Consider the following 19051-nt stretch of genomic DNA (forward strand, 5'->3'; position numbering starts at 1 on the left):
CTAGAACATCATATGTGAATTCCATGTGCTGAAACTGTCTGAATTTCCCAAACACAGGTCCAGCGCTGATGACCTGCGAGTCATCTGAGCTCCATGAGGTGAACTTAGATTATTTTTTTTTAATTCCAGGATGTTTTGTGCACATGCCGTAAGAAGCGGTGGACATGGTGAGGGAGTGAGCGGTGGAGGGGAAACACAGCGAGCGAGCGGGCGGAGGGAGCGAGGGAGCAAAGGGAACGAGGGTGAATCCCACCTACAATAGAGAGTATGAGAGAGCCCAGCACGTCCCTCAGTGAGGCCGCGGAGAGAGGCGGCACCCGCGAATGAGACACAGCCCCCTGGAACCAAGGCACCCGATTCTCACTAACACACACTACTGAAGAGCTCTGACACACACACACACACAACTCACACCCTCCATACACTCTCCACACACACTGCATCAGGGGTGAGATGTTACTGAATGAAATTAAATAAACTTTAAATAGTTACTGGATAACTAGCAGTGTATATACACTTTAGTTAAAATTCACAACATGCGTGTACGTATATTTAAAGTGTTTACTGTTTACATCTGCCATAACACGTGACATAACAAGTGAAAGTATGAACTAGCCTCCATTGCATTAACTGTAACTATAAATGGACAAAAAATACATTGTATCATTGTTATTAAAATGAATAAAAATTGGAAGTGTTTGCAAATTGCAAACTGCAATACAACACTTCGAGGCGTGCTGTTATGGGAAAATAATCAACTTCACGGTGGCAGCACTGGCTCACTCGCGTATTGTTGATTAATTTCCTAGAACAGCACACCTCCAAGTGTTTTATTCCTTACATAACACTGCAGTAATTTATTTATCATTTATCATTGTCTTAGAAAACAGGAAGCTGTGATGTCCTGAAGCAACAAAAAAAAAAAAACAGTGATCATACCATCCCACCCCTACACACACACACACACACACACACACACACACACACACACACACAGCTCTTTACCATACTCAAAGCCTCCAGGAGAGAGATCTCACTGTCAAGGACATCCTGATGGTGATGACAGGAAGAAAGGGCTCCGTTTTAATCAAGTCTGAGTTTTTAAGGATATTCCTTACAGGTCGCTTCGAAATGCTACACACACACAACGGTTTAAACGGGCGTCTTTTAAGATACAGTTAAAAATTTATCGTCAATAGTGAATAACGTAATGGTGACAATAAAATATTGAACGATTGTCAATAAATCTGGCAAAAAGTAATTCGATTTTCAATTGAGTTCAATTTGATGATGTCACTAGCCAATAATCCTGTCAATAGTTAATAATTACTAATTTTAATGAGGTTAGTAGTCAGTAATTTAACAATTTTAACATCTGTAATGTTGTCATCGTGCCAATTTGGAAATCTGGTGGTAAATGTAGCGTGTATGATGCAGTAAATCTCACAGAGGCTTTGCCAAAATACTAAACGATGCTATAAAAGTGTTTTCACTTACCGATGTCTTTATGGAGGCCAGTGTCTTCAGCTGCGCCAGAAGCTGCTGACTCTGCAGAAACACAACACAACACAAAACTGTTTTTACATTTTTAAAATGTCTTCCCTTCATCTAGAAACAATCCTAATCTAAACAGAGACTCGAGAATTTTCCCAAGCGTTATTTAACAAGCAGAAAATCTGTGTCCCGGCTGCTGCAGTGAGACGAAAACAGGGCTGAAACAGAGTTTACTCATTTTTCTTCCAAGTTTTGGTGTCAGATGATTGGCCAGCTGATCAGCCAATCATTAAGGCTGCTGCTTACTGGCTTACCTAATTTGCATAAAATTGAAGTCAAGTGTCACAGGTCTGTGACAGGAATGATCACATGTCACTTGGGACTCTGTGTGTGTGTGTGTGTGTGTATGTGTGTGTGTGTGTGTGTGTGTGTGTGTGTGTGTGTGTGTAGGCTCACAAGCTGCGAAGCATGTTGGATCTTCTCTACAATCCCATCATGTCCAAGATATTGCAACGACAGCCAGAGAGGAAGAGCTCGAAGTTTCTCCACTGGATGACTGGAAGTGAGACCTGCTGCTAAAGACTGAAAGAGAGAGAGAGACAAAGTGACAGAAAGAGAGAGAGACAGGGAAGAGACAGGGAAAAAAAGTACAAGAGAGATAGACAGATAGAGACAGAGAAAAAGACAGAGAAAACGAGAAAAAGAGACAGAAGGAGAGACAGATAAAGACAGAACAAGCAAGAGAGAAAGAGTAAGAAAAAAAGGAGAGAGAAAGACAGAAAAAGAGAAAGATACAGTGCGAGAAAGAGAGACAGACAAACAAAGAGAGAGGAAGAGAGAGAGAGAGAGAGAGAGAGAGAGAGAGAGAGAGAGAGAAATTAGACTAGTTTATCACTAGCTAGCTTTCATTCATTCACAGTAATATTAGCATGAGGAAAGTTCCCCGTATTCAGACTCGAGTTATGCGCACAGGTTAAGCTGATTTTCTGGGTGTGGCATTTAAATGATGCAAATCACCTGCATGTAGTTCACACCTCAGAGGCTGCCAGACTTTTCTTGAGTGGAAGCAGAGTGTGTTTGAGTGTACACTCTACACTATACGGCCAAAGGTTTGTGCACACCTGACCATCAGAGCCATATGTGTTTGTTGAACATCCCATTCCAGATTAATTCCCCCTTTGCTGTTATAATAACCTCCACTCTCCTGGGAAGGCTTTCCACTAGATTTTAGAACGTGGCTCATTCGAGTCACGAGGTCCGAGTCAGAATCAGACTTAACCGAGGGCACGCCTCTGTTTTCAGCAAACTCCACCCTGTGTGTATTACTCACTAGTAACTGTCTGAATAGCAGTTTGAGCAATTTCAGTATTAAAGCCTCACTGCATGTGCGTAACTCATCTCTGAATACATCACTTAGTTTGATTTTACACGTTAGTATTCTTTTGTGGGAGGGATGTCGCTCTGTGGGAGCCTTGTGATTGGTGAGAGGCATCCTTATGCAAAGTTTATTCAAGATTAGCCCCGCCCACATTAGACTAAAAGAGTGCACGCTCACCAGTGCAGGATCCTCGTGTCTGTAAAGAGTCGCAGCAGGAACAGCCGGCAGTCCGAGCCACGGGCCAGGAGTCAACGTCATACTGTCACTCTTAGTGGCCGCCTGAAAACACACACACACACACACACACACACACACACACACAGATACATACACACATACACACACATACACACACACAGAGATACATACGCAGGCATAGACACACAGGCACGCACGCACACAGACACACACGTGCACACACACACACACACACACACACACACACACACACACAAACACACAGACAGACATTCACACAAACACACAGACGCAGACATAAATGTGCACACACATACATGGACACACAGACAGACAAACACACGGCAAAGACATACACACAGATAAAGATGAACGGACACAAACACATAGACATACAGGCACACACCCAGCCACACACATGGACACACACACACACAGAGAGACACAGACACAAGCACACACAGGCATACACACACAGCCAGATACACAGACACACACGATTAGACACACACACATACACACACACACCATCATCATCATCAGCGAGGAAAAGCTCTAACAAACTCACGCAATCTATCAGACTTCATAAAGACTTCATAACAAAACTGACTAACTGGAAGAGCTACAGGTACGACTCACTGCTCCACTGGCAGGATTTCAGCGTTTGTTTATTCAGTGTGTAAAAAATGGTTTTTAGGATTTAAAAAAAAAAAAAAGAAAGAAAACATTTTGCAGCATACCGTGACTGCAGACGAGACGTTACCAAGCACCAGGGTTGCCAGGTTGACACTAAAAGTGACAGATGAAAGAGAAACATCAGTAAATTAACCAAAAAAAAAGCACAATAAAGACACTAATCATCAATTCCCTTTTAATTTCAGTCTAACTTACATTTAATTCAACACTAGCAAGTGATTGAAGAGAGTAACAGTGAAACAGTTATTACTTTTCTGTGAGAAATTAACGACACACTGATGTAAAAATGAACCACCTACAACACTGTGGACATGTTTATCATTCAGATTCGCTGATACACACCCCTCCACATGGAGCCACACGCTGTACTGAGCACACAACTCTTTCAGACGACTCAGTTTGTCTGTATGACCCGCACCAGGAGTCCCTGAAAAAAAAAAAAAACACAACACAAATAAAAAATGTTAATTTTAGCAATAAAGTTTATACAGATTTTTGAAAAATCTGACAATGTTATACCGTTTACATTACTCTACATCTCTACAGATAACTTTTCAGAATTCTCAAAACTGATTGGTCAGATGATTGATGTTGATTTATTTTCTATAACAGCAGCTCTGACAGTATTTGGAAGTTTACTGTATCTCTGCAAGCAGTAGTAACAGTAGTTCTTGTAGTAATAGTACTAATAGTAGTTGTAGAAATTATACTAGTAGCAGTAATAGTAGTAGTAATAGTAAGAGCAGCATTAGTAGTATCAGTAGTAGTAGTAGTAGTTAGTAGTAGTAATACTAATATCAGGAGTAGTATTAGTATTAGAAGTAGTAATAATATTACTGGTATTATTAGTAGTTGTTGTAGTAGTAGGTAGGTATAATAGTTATTGTAGTAAGAGTACCAGCAGCAGTAATAGTGGTAGTGTTAGAAATAGTAATAGTAGCAGTAGTAGTGGTATTACTAATAGTAGCTGTAGTATTAGCTGTAGTTGTAGAAGTAAAAATAGCAGCATTAGTAGTATCAGTAGTAGTAGTAGCAGCAATATCAGTAGTAGTATTAGTATTAGAAGTAGTAACAGTAGTAATAGTAGTATTTGTATTATTAGTAGCAATACTCCGACAGTATTTGGAAGGAGTCTCCAGTGTCAGTGCTTTGTAACAATCGGCGGTAAAGCTGTAACTTCACGTTTTTCAACATCCTCAGGACACAACATTAAATGTAACTTTAAACGGATAAATATATGTTTCTTTAAGCCTGTGGCTAACAGAAACAAGGCTTGGTCAGTTTGCAAATAAAAAAAAAGTAGGAAGGAACAGACTGTATATCTGCAAGCTCCTGAAGGTCATGGAAGGGAAGGGAAAAAAAAAAAAAAAAAAAAAAAAAAAAAAAGGTGAGCTGTTTCACAATCCTTAAGCTGATAAGGAAAAGCAGGAGAGAGATTTTTCTTCCTGCTCTTGTAGTCAAATTTTCCCCTTTACTTTTAACATATCTATCATACAAGGTGTTTCGTTAGAATTTCCATAACCCCAGTCAAAAGAAAAAAAATCACCTCTTTGGATTAATAGTACTATTATCAATCTATTATCAACGTTTTAATCCCATCCATATGTTGCTGTAATCAGCTAACTGGCTCATATGGGTTTTCCCTGCATTAAGTGAGATTAAGTTACTTTTCCTCGTTAAACTGATTTTAGGGCATTTAATGACAGTTGAGAAAAATGTAATGTTATTTAAACTGCACTTACTTGATCAAGGTTGCTAGCTAAGCTAACATATTGAGATATTGCTGCTAGACATGTTGCTAGCACTAGTTCTACAGTGATGAATGCCGATAACAGTTAAAGGTGCAATGGGCAATTTTTTAAATAAAATGTCTTACTTGTACAAATAACCTGGAAAATATGCAGAATGATTAAAAATATATATATATATAACTTAATGACAAGAAACTCAGTAAAAATAGAATAAACACTGGAAGCGATTTTCCAAGATGGAGGAATTTATTACCGGTGAAATGGATTAAGCTGGACGCAGAATTAGCAACGTTGCTCCTGGACAGGTATTTAAGTGCAATCTGTATAAATCTTTGAACTTTTTGGATGGCTGGCTTTACATAATGAATCAAGTAGATATGTTTTTTTTACTTCAAAGAAAAAAAGAACTCTTGAACCCTCCTCAGAAATCATTATGAGCTAGATTTTGCACGTTTGTAGAGTTAAAACTTGGCGTTCAAGCAGCTGAATGTCTGATTGCGCTTGAAAGTGATGTCATGCCAGTACTTGCTAATATGAACTCTAGTTGAACTACTGTAGGTGTTAGGGGCGGAGCTTTGTGTACATAGCTTGGAATTGGGGCGTAAAAAATTGATTCAAATCTTTGACTGGTTAATAACTAGCAACATCTCACCCTTCTGGCTTATACTTCAACCACTGCTTACACTAAATTATTCTGATATTCTACTGAAGGCTCAGTCCATGATAGTTACGCACAAATTATAGACTTGAACATCAAACACAACTGACCAGCGTTTGCTACTAAAAGCAGAGGAAGCTTCCCGGCCTCAATGTCCTCTTTGATGAGCTTGTCCAGCAAGGCCACGTCCTGTGAGAACAAAACATGTAAAAAGGCAAATATAACAGAAAAAAAAACATGCAAGAGAAAATCCACGTTGAAGAAAACACAGACTCTGACCATTTGGTGCTGAGAGCCGAACATGGTGTTGCATGGCACGGTGCAGACGCTGGACAGAGGCAGACCCAGCTATAAACATAAAAAAAAAAAGATACAAATCTGTTTATTGAATTTAATCAAATATCAGATTAAATTCAGAAATATCAGATTAAATATTTAATCAAATAAAAAAATCAAAGGAAGGAAAAATAGGAAAAATATCTTCCTTTAAACAGTCTCACTTATGAAACATTTTATATTAATTTCTCCCTTTCTCTAAGGACACACATCTTCCCATATTCTCAGCCAGCGTAGTTATTTATTAACCATCAACGGCTGTAAAATAAAATAAGGAAAAAGTTCCATGTAACAGTACTAGTATTAGTAGTAGTGTTAGTAATAGGAGTAGTAGCAGTAGTAGTAATACTAGTAATAGTAGCTGTAGCATTAGCAGCATCAGTAGTAGTAGTAATAGTAATAGCAGCATTAATAGTAGTAGTATTAGTATTAGTATTAGAAGTAGCAATAATAGTACTGGTATTATTAGTAGCAATAGCTATAGCAGTGGTATAGTAGTTGTAGTAATAGAGCTAATAGTAAAAGGAGTAGTAATAGTACTAGCAGCAGTAATAGTGGTAGTGTTAGAAATAATAATAGTAGCAGTAGGAGTAGTAGTAGTAGTAGATTTGGTATTAGCAGCATCAGTAATAGTAGTAGCAGTAGTAATTATATTTGTAGTAATAGCACTAACTGTAACAGTAGAAACAGCATTAATAGCAGTTGTAGTAGTAACAGTAGTAGTAAGAGCAGTAGTAATAGTACTCAGTGATAGTAGTAATAGTAGTAGTATTAATAATAGCAGCAGTAGTATTAGTAGCAGTAGTATCAGGATCATTGTATCAGTCATATTGTATTATTGTACTAGTCGTAGCAGCAGTAGTAATGATAGATTTAGTAACAGTAATAGTTGCATCAGTAGTAGTACTAGTGTTATTATTAATAGTAGAAGTAGTAACAGGAGTAATAGTAGCATTATTATTAATAATAACAGAAGCAGCAGCAGCAACAGTAACAGTATTAGTAACAGTAACAGCAGCAGCAGGAGTACTAGTATTATTTTTATTAGTAGTAGCAGTAGCAGTAACAGTAACAGGAGTAATAGTATTATTATTATTAATTATAGAAGCAGCAGCAGTAGTACTACTATTATTATTATTAATATTATTATCAGTAGTACTAGAAGCAGAAGTATTAGTAGTATTATTAGTAAGCGCAGTAGCAGGAACAGTAATAGCAGTAGAAATAGTAGTAGTAATGTTAGACTGAAAAGGATTGGCTGAAGGCTGAGCCACTCCTCTGAAATCTTGTATTTACTGAGTCAGTTTCTGTTTGTAGTGTTTGTGTTCATTGTGTTTGAGTTTGTGTTTGCAGCGTTTGTGTTCGCAGTGTTTCTGTTTGCAGCGTTTCTGTTTGCAGTGTTTCTGTTTGTAGCGTTTCTGTTTGCAGCGTTTCTGTTTGCAGCGTTTCTGTTCGCAGCGTTTCTGTTTGCAGCGTTTCTGTTTGCAGCGTTTGCAGTGTTTCTGTTTGCAGCGTTTGTGTTTGCAGCGTTTCTGTTTGCAGCGTTTCTGTTTGCAGCGTTTCTGTTTGCAGCGTTCCTTTTTGCAGTGTTTCTGTTTGCAGCGTTTGCAGCGTTTGTGTTTGCAGCGTTTGTGTTTGCAGTGTTTGCAGCGTTTCTGTTTGCAGTGTTTCTGTTTGTAGTGTTTGCAGCGTTTGTGTTTACAGCGTTTGTGTTCGCAGCGTTTCTGCTTGCAGCATTTGTGTTTGCAGCGTTTCTGTGTGCAGCGTTTCTGTTTGCAGCGTTTCTGTTTGCAGCGTTTGCAGTGTTTCTGTTTGCAGTGATTCTGTTTGCAGCGTTTGTGTTTGCAGCGTTTCTGTTTGCAGCGTTTCTGTTTGCAGCGTTTGCAGCGTTTGTGTTTGCAGCGTTTGTGTTTGCAGCGTTTGTGTTTGCAGCGTTTGTGTTTGCAGCGTTTCTGTTTGCAGCGTTTCTGTTTGCAGCGTTTCTGTTTGCAGTGTTTGCAGCGTTTCTGTTTGCAGCGTTTGTGTTTGCAGCGTTTCTGTTTGCAGCGTTTCTGTTTGCAGCGTTTCTGTTTGCAGCGTTTGCAGTGTTTCTGTTTGCAGCGTTTGTGTTTGCAGTGTTTCTGTTTGCAGCGTTTGTGTTTGCAGTGTTTCTGTTTGCAGCGTTTGTGTTTGCAGTGTTTGCAGCGTTTGTGTTTGCAGCATTTGTGTTTGCAGTGTTTCTGTTTGCAGCGTTTGCAGCGTATCTGTTTGCAGCGTTTCTGTTTGCAGCGTTTCTGTTTGCAGCGTTTCTGTTTGCAGCGTTTGCAGCGTATCTGTTTGCAGCGTATCTGTTTGCAGCGTTTCTGTTTGCAGCGTTTCTGTTTGCAGCGTTTGCAGTGTTTCTGTTTGTATTGTTTCTGTGTGCAGCGTTTGCAGCATCTCTGTTTGCAGCATTTCTGTTTGCACTGTTTCTGTTCGTAGTGTTCGTATTTGTAGTGTGTTACCTGGGTACACAGGTGTTCTCCCAGTCCCGACCTGCACGCTGCACTCAGGTAAATGACCGGAGCTCTGACGCTGAACACACTGAAGCCCTCTGTACCGTAATCATCATAGCGAGTGTGAATGACCAGCCGACACACCTTCAGCAGCCCGTCTCGCTCGTCCTCATGGTAATACGCCGAGCCGTTCTCATACCTGCAACAACACATCCGTAATTATAATTCCATTTTTACAATTACAGCATTAAATTTCATTTTAACCATTAAGTCGTGTGTTGTATGTTAATATATTTAATATTATATATAATAATAAAACTCTTTAAATAAAATACACCACACAATGACATACAGTTCACACAAAAAAATAAAACATGACAAAAAAAAAAAGAATAAAATTAAATACATTAATGCAAAGCAACTAAAATAAAATAAAGGAAACGGGTCAAATGACTAAATTGTTATAAAATTATGATTAAAAAAATGATAACAGAATGATTAAATGCTAATGAAAAATACTGTTTCCTGACATTACTTCAGTTTATAGTTACACAAGAAGAACCAAAAGGATCATTTCTGCACAACAATCTAATCTATCAGTACTTTAGCATTTAAATGAAACACATTTAAACACAAAACAGGCTTTTCATATTGTACACTTTACACTATTACTTCACAAGCATGCTTGAATCAAAATAGTATATATATATATATATATTAGTCACCTTAAAAACACGATTAGCTTTAATAACTTTAATATCCAACGAGCTAACTTTAACTGGACTCACCATACAATTACACATAACTGAGAAATCCAAAAATTGAGATTAATACGAATATCAGCCTTAGAACACTATAATGCTAATGATGATGATGATGATGATTATTATTATTATTATTATTATTATTATTATTAATATAAGCGTACCTGAAGAGTCTGCAGAGCCAGAGTGTGGTGTCTGAGAGGATGCGTGTGGTCAGTTTTCTCACACGTTGTTTATCCAGGATGGAGATGTAAGCAGCCAGGCTGTGACCCAGTAAAGCCATGTGACCCTGCTCTCCAACACACTGCATCCTGCTGAGGAAACACACACACACACACACACACATTTATAAGCCAAAACATACAGTGAAGGGTTTATCATTAATTGTCTTATCATCTCTTTGCTTCTTGTGCTGTGTTTTTTTTCCTCACAGTGGAGACGGAGATGTGTGTAGATGGAACAGGGACAGAGAAGGAGTGTGTGTGTGTGGGTGTGTGTGTGTGTGGAGCAGGGACAGAGATAGAGTGCATGTGGATGGCGCAGAGACAGAGATGGAGGTGTGTGTGTGTGTGTGTGAATGGGGCAGGGACAGAGTTGGAGTGTGTGTATGGAGCAGAGACACAGATGGTGTATGTGTGTCTGTGTGTGTGGATGGGGCAAGGACAGAGATGGAGTGTGTGTGTGTTTGTGTGTGGGTGTATGAAGCCGAGACACAGATAGAGTGTGTGTGTGTGTATGGAGCAGAGACACAGATAGAGTGTGTGTGTGTGTGTGTTTGTGTGTGTGTATGGAGCAGAGACACAGATAGAGTGTGTGTGTGTGTATATGAAGCAGTAGCACAGATAGAGTGTGTGTGTATGAAGCAGAGATACAGATAGAGTGTGTGTGTATGAAGCAGTAGCACAGATAGTGTGTGTGTGTGTGTGTGTGTGTGTATGAAGCAGAGACACAGATAGAGTGTGTTTGTGTGTGTGTGTGTGTGTATGAAGCAGTAACACAGATAGAGTGTGTGTGTGTGTGTGTGTGTGTGTGTGTGTGTGTGTGTATGAAGCAGTAACACAGATAGAGTGTGTGTGTGTGTGTGTGTGTGTGTGTGTGTGTGTATGAAGCAGAGACACAGATAGAGTGTGTGTGTATGAAGCAGTAGCACAGATAGTGTGTGTGTGTGTGTGTGTATGAAGCAGAGACACAGATAGAGTGTGTGTGTGTATGAAGCAGTAGCACAGATAGAGTGTGTGTGTGTGTGTGTGTGTGTGTGTGTATGAAGCAGTAACACAGATAGAGTGTGTGTGTGTGTGTGTGTGTGTGTGTGTATGAAGCAGAGACACAGATAGAGTGTGTGTGTGTGTGTGTATGAAGCAGTAGCACAGATAGAGTGTGTGTGTGTATGAAGCAGTAGCACAGATAGAGTGTGTGTGTGTGTGTGTGTGTGTGTCTGTGTGTGTGTGTATGAAGCAGAGACACAGATAGAGTGTGTGTGTGTATGAAGCAGTAGCACAGATAGAGTGTGTGTGTGCTTGTTTAATGCATTAATGCATCATCTTTTACGTCACTGCTGAAGGACGCAGAAGCTTACCGGTGTCCCTGCTTGTCCTCGTCATCATGCATGAGGTTCTGAACGAGCTGCAGTATGGTCACAAAATTCTGTCCGCTAAAACGAGACAGGAGAAAATCAGACCGAGCAAGGACAAACCCAACGACCTGTGACCAAACTGCAGCCATTTATCCCACGAGAGAACGGACATGAACGTGCATCATCAACATTAACGGACAGAACGAACGCTGAAGACTGACGCTTAAGCATTGGTGGCTCAGGAGGACTTACTCTCCCTGTAAAGGTCCTGGAATGTCTCTCCAGCTGAGTCGCCGTCTCTCTGCGTCCTGCGCCGTCTCTCTGCAAAACACAAACACATCACACAGAAACAGCTTTTATCCAAGGTTAAACAAAAAAAACAGGATTTTGTATTGTCATTTTTTTAACTCCTAATACTGTAATGATAATAAAATATACGCATGTTAATGTGCTTTACGGGACGTTAGCAAGCCGGCTCGCTGTCTGGCAGGGCAAGAGGGCATGGAGACGTCTCAGAATTGCATATTCAAAGAAAGTAAATGACTATTTTAATACTTTCTTACACATTTGGTCTTTAATGATAATGAAGCCAGTGGTTCGTGATATTTCTTTTCCAGTAATTACCTCCAGATATGGGTGATATGATGGTACGATATCGATCTTGTGATAAATTTTGTCACAATGTGCTTTTCTGAAATATCGTGGATCATTGTAGCTTTTTTCTTTAAAGGTGCAATAGGCGATTTTTACTAGTACAGATAACTTTTAACATTTTTTAAGCCATGGCCTCGGTGTATTACGTGGCTGAGAAAAATCTCAATCTGAAATCAGCAAGTGCACAGCGCAGCCAGATAATTCTCCTGTGAGCCAAAAATAGAGATAGAGTAATTTATTATCTGTGAAAGGATGGAAACTGACCGCCAATTTAGCGACATTGTTTCCGGACAGGTGCAGTGTGTAAACATAATAAGCTTTGACGTGTTTGAATAGCTGGCTTTACATAACAAATCAAGTTACATGGAAAAAAGTCACCCTTGATCGTGCTTATAAATCATTATGAGCTACATTTTGCATGTTTATAGACTTAGAACTTGGCTTTCCAGAAAGTTCTACTGATTACACACTGACTGGAAGGAGCTGATGTTAAAACATTGTATTTAATCTATAAAACTGTAAAATTTAAAGTTTTTCTTTCTCTTTTAAAGAGTTGCATTATTTATTTAGTTTTTATTAAAAAAAACTTATTTATAAGACATAAAAATAAATTTATTATAAATTAGGTTATTAATAAAAAAAACATTTGTCAGTAGCATGCACTAATAATAATATTAATGCAATAATAATATTAATGTGATAATACAGTATGGATGGCAGTTTGTTAGCAAAACTATATATTGGGAAACATATTGTGTAACGTAAAAATGCCTTTGAGAATTGTGATATGATATTTTTGTCATATTGCCCACTCTTAACTCCAAAGTCAAAAAGATTTTGTATAATTCCGAAAAATAATGTTTTGAAAAATAAAACCAAACCAACCTGCTAAAAATCTAAAAAAAATGACTAAAATTTCCAAATTTTTTTGTATATAGATATAGTTGTTTTGTATTATTATAGTGTTTTTGGAGCTTGTTCTAGCTTTCCTGGAATTCATTTTTCATTATTTTGACCTGGCTAATTCACTTCAAAAAATTACGTAGTCCCGTACCTGTTAGGTCGCTGTTGATGTGGTAGCTAACATTAACATTATACGAAGTTTGCTGTTAATTAGGATTTGAATGGTTCTGATTACGTAACTTCAATTCAGTCTTTCGCCATGGGGTAGCTAGCTGATGTTAGCTTAGTTATCCGATACTATAATTTTATTTTAAAAGAACGATTAACTTCTGCACAGAGAGATAAAAAATAATCTTACAGCTGGCCACTCTCCAAAATCTTCATGGCGTCAGAGAGGTGATTCCCCATTTCAGCGAGCGTCGGGTCCATCTGAAATCACACAGTTAGCTATAATTAGTTCGGCTATAATCATCTGATTAGTACGAGATGTTTGATGCTTGAAATACATATTTGCTCATGATAAAAGTCAATTTTCTATACAATATCTGAGAAGATCTAAAAGCTGTTCAAAGGATATGAAGTAGGTGGAGTAGGTGGGTTAAAGGCAAACCAAAGGCAAAGGTATTCGAGCATATTTATTTACACACGCATTCAGAAGGATGCAAAATTCTCTTTTTTATTATTATAAATATCACAGCGTACATTATTTGATTATTTTTCTTGTTCATCATAACGAAGGAACAGCTGTGAAACTGAACACACAGACATCCTATGGGTGTACAAACTTTCGCCCTTAACTGCTTGCGTTTATGGTACAGAACAGCTTTTGGGACAAAGGAACCTTTTTGCCCCGTCTCCCACCACCAACTTCCGAACCCAGCTGTTAGCCAGATGCCATAATGGGAATGACAGAAATAAAAATATTAATATTCAGACATGCAGTGGGTTCTGCAGAACATCCACACACTAGAACACCCTACAACTGACTCAGTAACGATTACTCGTGTTCACACACACACACACGCACACACACACATACACACATGCACACAGCAACAAGCCTGCAACAGTGATGTCAGCGGAGTGATGAGGCGGAGTTACTGTTACCATCCCGAAGTTGATTATTAACAGCACAGCAATTATTAATTAAAGAATAACACATCATACTTTTTATCTGGTTATAGTTACATTTAATGAAGTGGAACGCCCACAAAATGAGTTTTTTCTCTCTTTTTTAGTTAATAAGGCAAAAAAATATATATACACAGCTCATTATGAAACCACGAAGCGTAATCTCCTCTGTCCTGAAAACTTAAAGTTACAGATTTACCTCTGACTGATATGAAGCACTGACACTGGAGACTCCTTCCATAAATGTTAAATAAACATCTCCTTACAGAAAACCTCACCACATCAATGATAACATACGTCTGTCTGTTTGCCATACGTGTTAAAATAGAGCATATGCAATACAAACCCCAGTGAATGAGCTGTTACCATAGAAACGATTAACGATTAATATAAACCTGTGATTTGAAGCTGCACTACTGTCAGAGCTGCTGTTATAGAAAATTAATGGACACCTTCTGACCAATCAGAATTCAACAGCAATGTGTTATTTCCAAAATATATTAGCCATGTGCAAAGTAAAATAATTAAAATGACACCTCTTCACCTGACACAAGCTATGCTGCACAAGCCTGGCCTACAAAAAAAAAAAAAAAAAAAAAAAGTGGTTACACCAGAAAGCAAACTATAATTTAGAGTATAGGAGTGGCTGTGTAAAGGCCAGTGAACAAACACCATCAACCAGGATCTTCTTCACAGATGTTTGTCAGAGCAACAAAAGAACATCGGTCACAGAGAGCGCAACAGAAGAGTTTCCGTTCTATGAAAAAGTGTGCGAGTCTGTGTGATTTCTCAGCGCAAAAGGTCTGAAATAAGTCAGACTTTTCCGTTTGGTTTTATCGGCTTAATCACAACAGGGTACATGATATGCAACATTAGGGGTCCAAGCACCAAAGGTCAAAATATACCCAGGAGTCTGAACCTCATGGCCGCCACATGCCGATCGATCTTAGCAGGGTGGAGTTTGGTTTATTCAGACAGCTGTAACTCAGCATTGGTTGCATGAATTCGCACAAAACTTGAATGGCGTATGTAGGGCAAAGGGGCGGGGTTAAATTCAAATAACTATTTCACAGGATACGCAAGCCTGACTTACCTGAAATTTGATCTGTGTACTGTACATTGCGTTCATTCGTTTATCGGTTTGAAATGAAAATAGGAAAACAAGAAGAACAGTTTTATTTTTGTTTTTCATGGCACACACTAAAATAGATTTTTTTAATGAAAATCATTTAAAATTAAATACGTATTGACCTACTTTTAATTGTTTGTACTAGTTTCAGCACAAAAAGTCTAGAAATCAAATATTCATGAATCCAAATATGAAACAAAAAAACAAAAAACCCAACAACACTGCAGTACATTTCAGCGTAAACCCATATAACCTGGAAGAACAAGATTCTCTGGTTAAGACGTGTACTCTGGAGCCTTATTCTGTTTTCATAAAAGCTATAATAAAAATCAGATCAGTAGGTGCAGAATTACATTTTGGATGATTAAAATATTCCTAAATTGCAACACGTGGAAAATCCTGCTGATTTCTTTAGCCGCCATGTCGTCCTCCTTTACCATCATCCTCTTGCTATTTTTTTTTTTTTAAAGCATGTAGTGATCCATATTAGCAGCACTAACACTGAGCTGCATCTACCCTCTTCATGCTAGCCAGTCGTCACTAATACACATTCAGGTCATTCAAGAGCATTCATTATTTTTAGCCCCAAAATGAATCTCGAATTATGAATTATAAGACCTTTTGTGATATTTAAATACATCACATTTTAAAGCAAAAACCTTTTGAACATCTCATTTGTATGAAGATCTTTTTTTCATTTCAAAATGAATTAATGAATTAATGCACCACACAATAATGGATCATACATTGTGGTGCTAATTTGCAATTGTATTTCTGGATAACTGAACAAACACGGCCACCATTAGCCAATCAGCTTTCAGCTGGCATATCCATCTCCCACCTGCGCCACCACTGCCATACTTGATCAGTAGGTTCATCTGTGGTCTATTTATTGTTTTGTTGTATTGGGCATGAACTGGATACTTTGGGCAATATTTGTAAGGGGTGCTTGGACCCCGGAGATCACTACTTGTGGCTGCATTGATAGAAGACTGAAAAATCCAGCTTGGTGAGCCAAAACACTGTTCAAGCTGGTCAAAATGGTAGACCATCTTTATCAGCTGGTAAATACTTATTACATGAATACACTGAGCAATGCGTGTTTCATGATCATTACACATTCACTCAGTTTCAGTAAGCGCTTTATCCTGGTCAGGGTCGCGGTGAAGCCGAAGCCTATCCCGAGAAACAATAAGCGTGATGCGGGAATACACGTTGGATGGGACGTCAGTCCATCGCAGGACACCGTGCACGCCTACTTCGCCAGTCCACCCCTCAAACCAAGCCGGCATGTTTCTGCAAGGAACCCAGAGGAACCCAGAGGAACCCACATGTGGAGACAAGTGGAGAACATGTGTAGAACCTCAGCACAGACAGTAACCGAGATGAGGAACAGGATCAGGACTCTGGAGCTGTGAGGCTACCCACTGTGCCATTACAAGTTGGTAAAGTTTGACTAGCTCAGACTACCAGTTTGACTAGCTCAGACTACCAGTTTGACTAGCTTGGCCTGCGTTTTGGCAGCTGGTAGCTGCTCAGACCAAGCTGGATTTTTCAGCAGGGTGTACTGACACCTTATGGCATATTCTTACAGCCTAGATCTATTGCTTTATCATTGTATCTACAAATACCGACAATAACTGCGATGTTGTTAGAAAGGCCTACAGTGACGTCACTCATCACGATACCTGCATCATATGATTATATCGCCCCCCTCTTCCTCCCCCCCTTCCTCCCCCCTTCCTCATCACTCCTGATACTCCATAAACCTGCAGCTGAGACTGATATCACATTACAGAATTACAGCAGCTCTCTCTCTCTCTCTCTCTCTCTCTCTCTCTGTCTCTCTCTGTGTCTGTGTCTGTGTGTGTGTGTGTGTCTGTGTGTGTGTGTGTGGGTCTCTTCCTTAGCCACCTGCATGCTAATCCAGTCTAATCTAATGAACCGGACCCTGTAAGTCATGTTATTGAAGGGAAAGTCAAGCTCTTCTGCATTCATTTCATTACCTTTCAGAATCAGACCTTCCTCAGAAACGTGCAGAATGATAAAGTAAGGAGTCTCCGCTTCCTTCCGTGGAGTCTCGGTAGAAAACTAATAACGTAAAATAAATGTTAAAAAGTCCAAACTATTCCGCGTTTCCTCTCTCTCTCTCTCTCTCTTTCTCTCTGTGCTAATTTGTGTAGAGAAATTTTTAACCCCACTTCCTGGTGTGCTGGCAGCGCTGACGTCAGCGCGTCAGGGACACGCCCCCGAGGCGCGCGCCCGTCACAAATGTACACATAAGCAATTTTTTTAAAGTCTTCAGAATTTTCAAAAAGCTAAAAGTTTTTTTTTTCACTCATATCAGAATAAAAGCTAGTGATATATCAACACAAAAGTTTCAGATTACAAATTTCTTTCTAAAATGTATGAGGCTGTAATGTGCAAAATAGTTCACCGAGTATTAAATATGCACTAATGCTCCTCAGAATGCTCTTTTATTCTTTCATAATATGTAAATTATTCATATACTTTCATATTTACTTATATATTCATATTTACTCACAATATCACAATAAAAGCTGACCGTTGGAATGATACCAATGCAATATTTTGGTTGCAGAATTCTAATTTAAATGTATTATAATATGCAAATTAGTTCACCAAATGCTTAAATATATATTTATTAAAAATTAAAGATTAATTTGCATATTTTGTTATGTTTCATGATATGCAAATTAGGCCATTGGTTATTAACTTGACTTGATTTGAATTGATTAAATATGTGCAAATTTGCATATCACAAAAACAAATTTCAAAACAGTTAATACTCTTTTGTTTTGTTTTATTATGATAACACACTTAATGGTTTTTTTTTTATGTCTTTAGGCCAGGTGTCACACCCTGAAAATGATTTTACCTTTACTCATATCGCAATAAGAGCTAGCAATTGAAATGAAACAACAATGCAAAATTTTTATGACTTATTTAAATGTATATTGTAATATGTAAATTAGGTCACCTGATGATTAAATGTGTGCTAATTTGCATATCAGAACAATAACTTTTACTCAGAACGTGTTTTGTTTTGTTTTATTGTGACCTTCAGACACCTTTTTTTCCCCAAGTGTTATTATTTCATGGATTTTTTTAAAAAATGCATTATTAACATGTATGGAAAGTGCATATTGTGCATAGTTCTACGGATAAATGGCAGGAATTTTTAGTTTAGTGTGATGTATGAAAATATTTACAGCCAACTTTACTGCAAAACTGATAAATCAGGCCCAGTGAATGTAACAGCCAGGATTTGTTCATGTGAGAATTGACTCATTTCTCAGGAAGGATTCATTTGTGAATCACTCCACGCTCTGCAGATTAGCTGCTGAAGAAAAGTGCTGATGGCTGATCCGGAAGCTCTTAGATTAATTGCTAAAGAGATCCTTAATCATCTGGAGTTCCAGCTTCACGCCGCATCTCTGGTTTAAAGGAACTGAGTTAATATGATGTGCCTACAGAATCATTTTCATAGCCTATAAATACATACAGCTGGGAATTAGTGATGTCACACACTGAAATTAATCGAGTCAAATGAATTAAGCTGTAACACCAGTAGAGGCTTTAAGTGGGAAGTATATAGGGTTGTGTCTGAAAGAGAAAAAAGGATGCCTGGCCAGGCTCTTATTATATACGGGAAGATATTAAGACACGTCCCAGGCTTATGTTTACATAAAATGTCATCTGTCAGGTGCCTCCTGTACTCCACCTGGCTGAATTTTGCATGCGTCACACTTATTAAGAAAAAAAAATGGCAGCGTCTGACCAATACAGTGTGTCAGACCCAGGAAATACTATATATATATATATATATATATATATATATATATATATATATATATATATATATATATATATATATATATAAAGAAAAAT

At 38.4% G+C, this 19051-nt stretch overlaps 1 protein-coding gene across 5 annotated transcripts in view; it reads right to left on the reverse strand.

The window, feature by feature from the left end:
• Window positions 1-17353, reverse strand: part of pdxdc1 (pyridoxal-dependent decarboxylase domain containing 1) — a 30272-nt gene extending 12919 nt beyond the window's left edge. The window contains exons 1-14 of one of the 5 annotated variants that reach the window (XM_026916846.3): window positions 17146-17353; window positions 13238-13308; window positions 11575-11643; window positions 11326-11400; window positions 9914-10060; window positions 8995-9184; window positions 6455-6523; window positions 6286-6364; window positions 4109-4193; window positions 3811-3859; window positions 3050-3151; window positions 1951-2076; window positions 1498-1548; window positions 258-338 (exon numbers count right to left, since the gene is read on the reverse strand). In XM_026916846.3, coding sequence (XP_026772647.2) covers window positions 258-338; window positions 1498-1548; window positions 1951-2076; window positions 3050-3151; window positions 3811-3859; window positions 4109-4193; window positions 6286-6364; window positions 6455-6523; window positions 8995-9184; window positions 9914-10060; window positions 11326-11400; window positions 11575-11643; window positions 13238-13308 — 1194 coding nt within the window. In that variant the 5' untranslated portion in view covers window positions 17146-17353. Of the gene's footprint in view, window positions 1-257; window positions 339-1005; window positions 1051-1497; window positions 1549-1950; window positions 2077-3049; window positions 3152-3810; window positions 3860-4108; window positions 4194-6285; window positions 6365-6454; window positions 6524-8994; window positions 9185-9913; window positions 10064-11325; window positions 11401-11574; window positions 11644-13237; window positions 13309-17145 lie in introns of all 5 variants that reach the window. The other 4 variants (XM_026916845.3, XM_026916847.3, XM_026916849.3 and 1 more) reach the window with 4 other exon arrangements.
• Window positions 17354-19051: the final 1698 nt, after the last annotated feature.

The sequence above is a fragment of the Pangasianodon hypophthalmus genome, chromosome 13 (genome assembly GCF_027358585.1).
Source record: "Pangasianodon hypophthalmus isolate fPanHyp1 chromosome 13, fPanHyp1.pri, whole genome shotgun sequence".
Lineage (NCBI taxonomy): Eukaryota > Metazoa > Chordata > Actinopteri > Siluriformes > Pangasiidae > Pangasianodon > Pangasianodon hypophthalmus.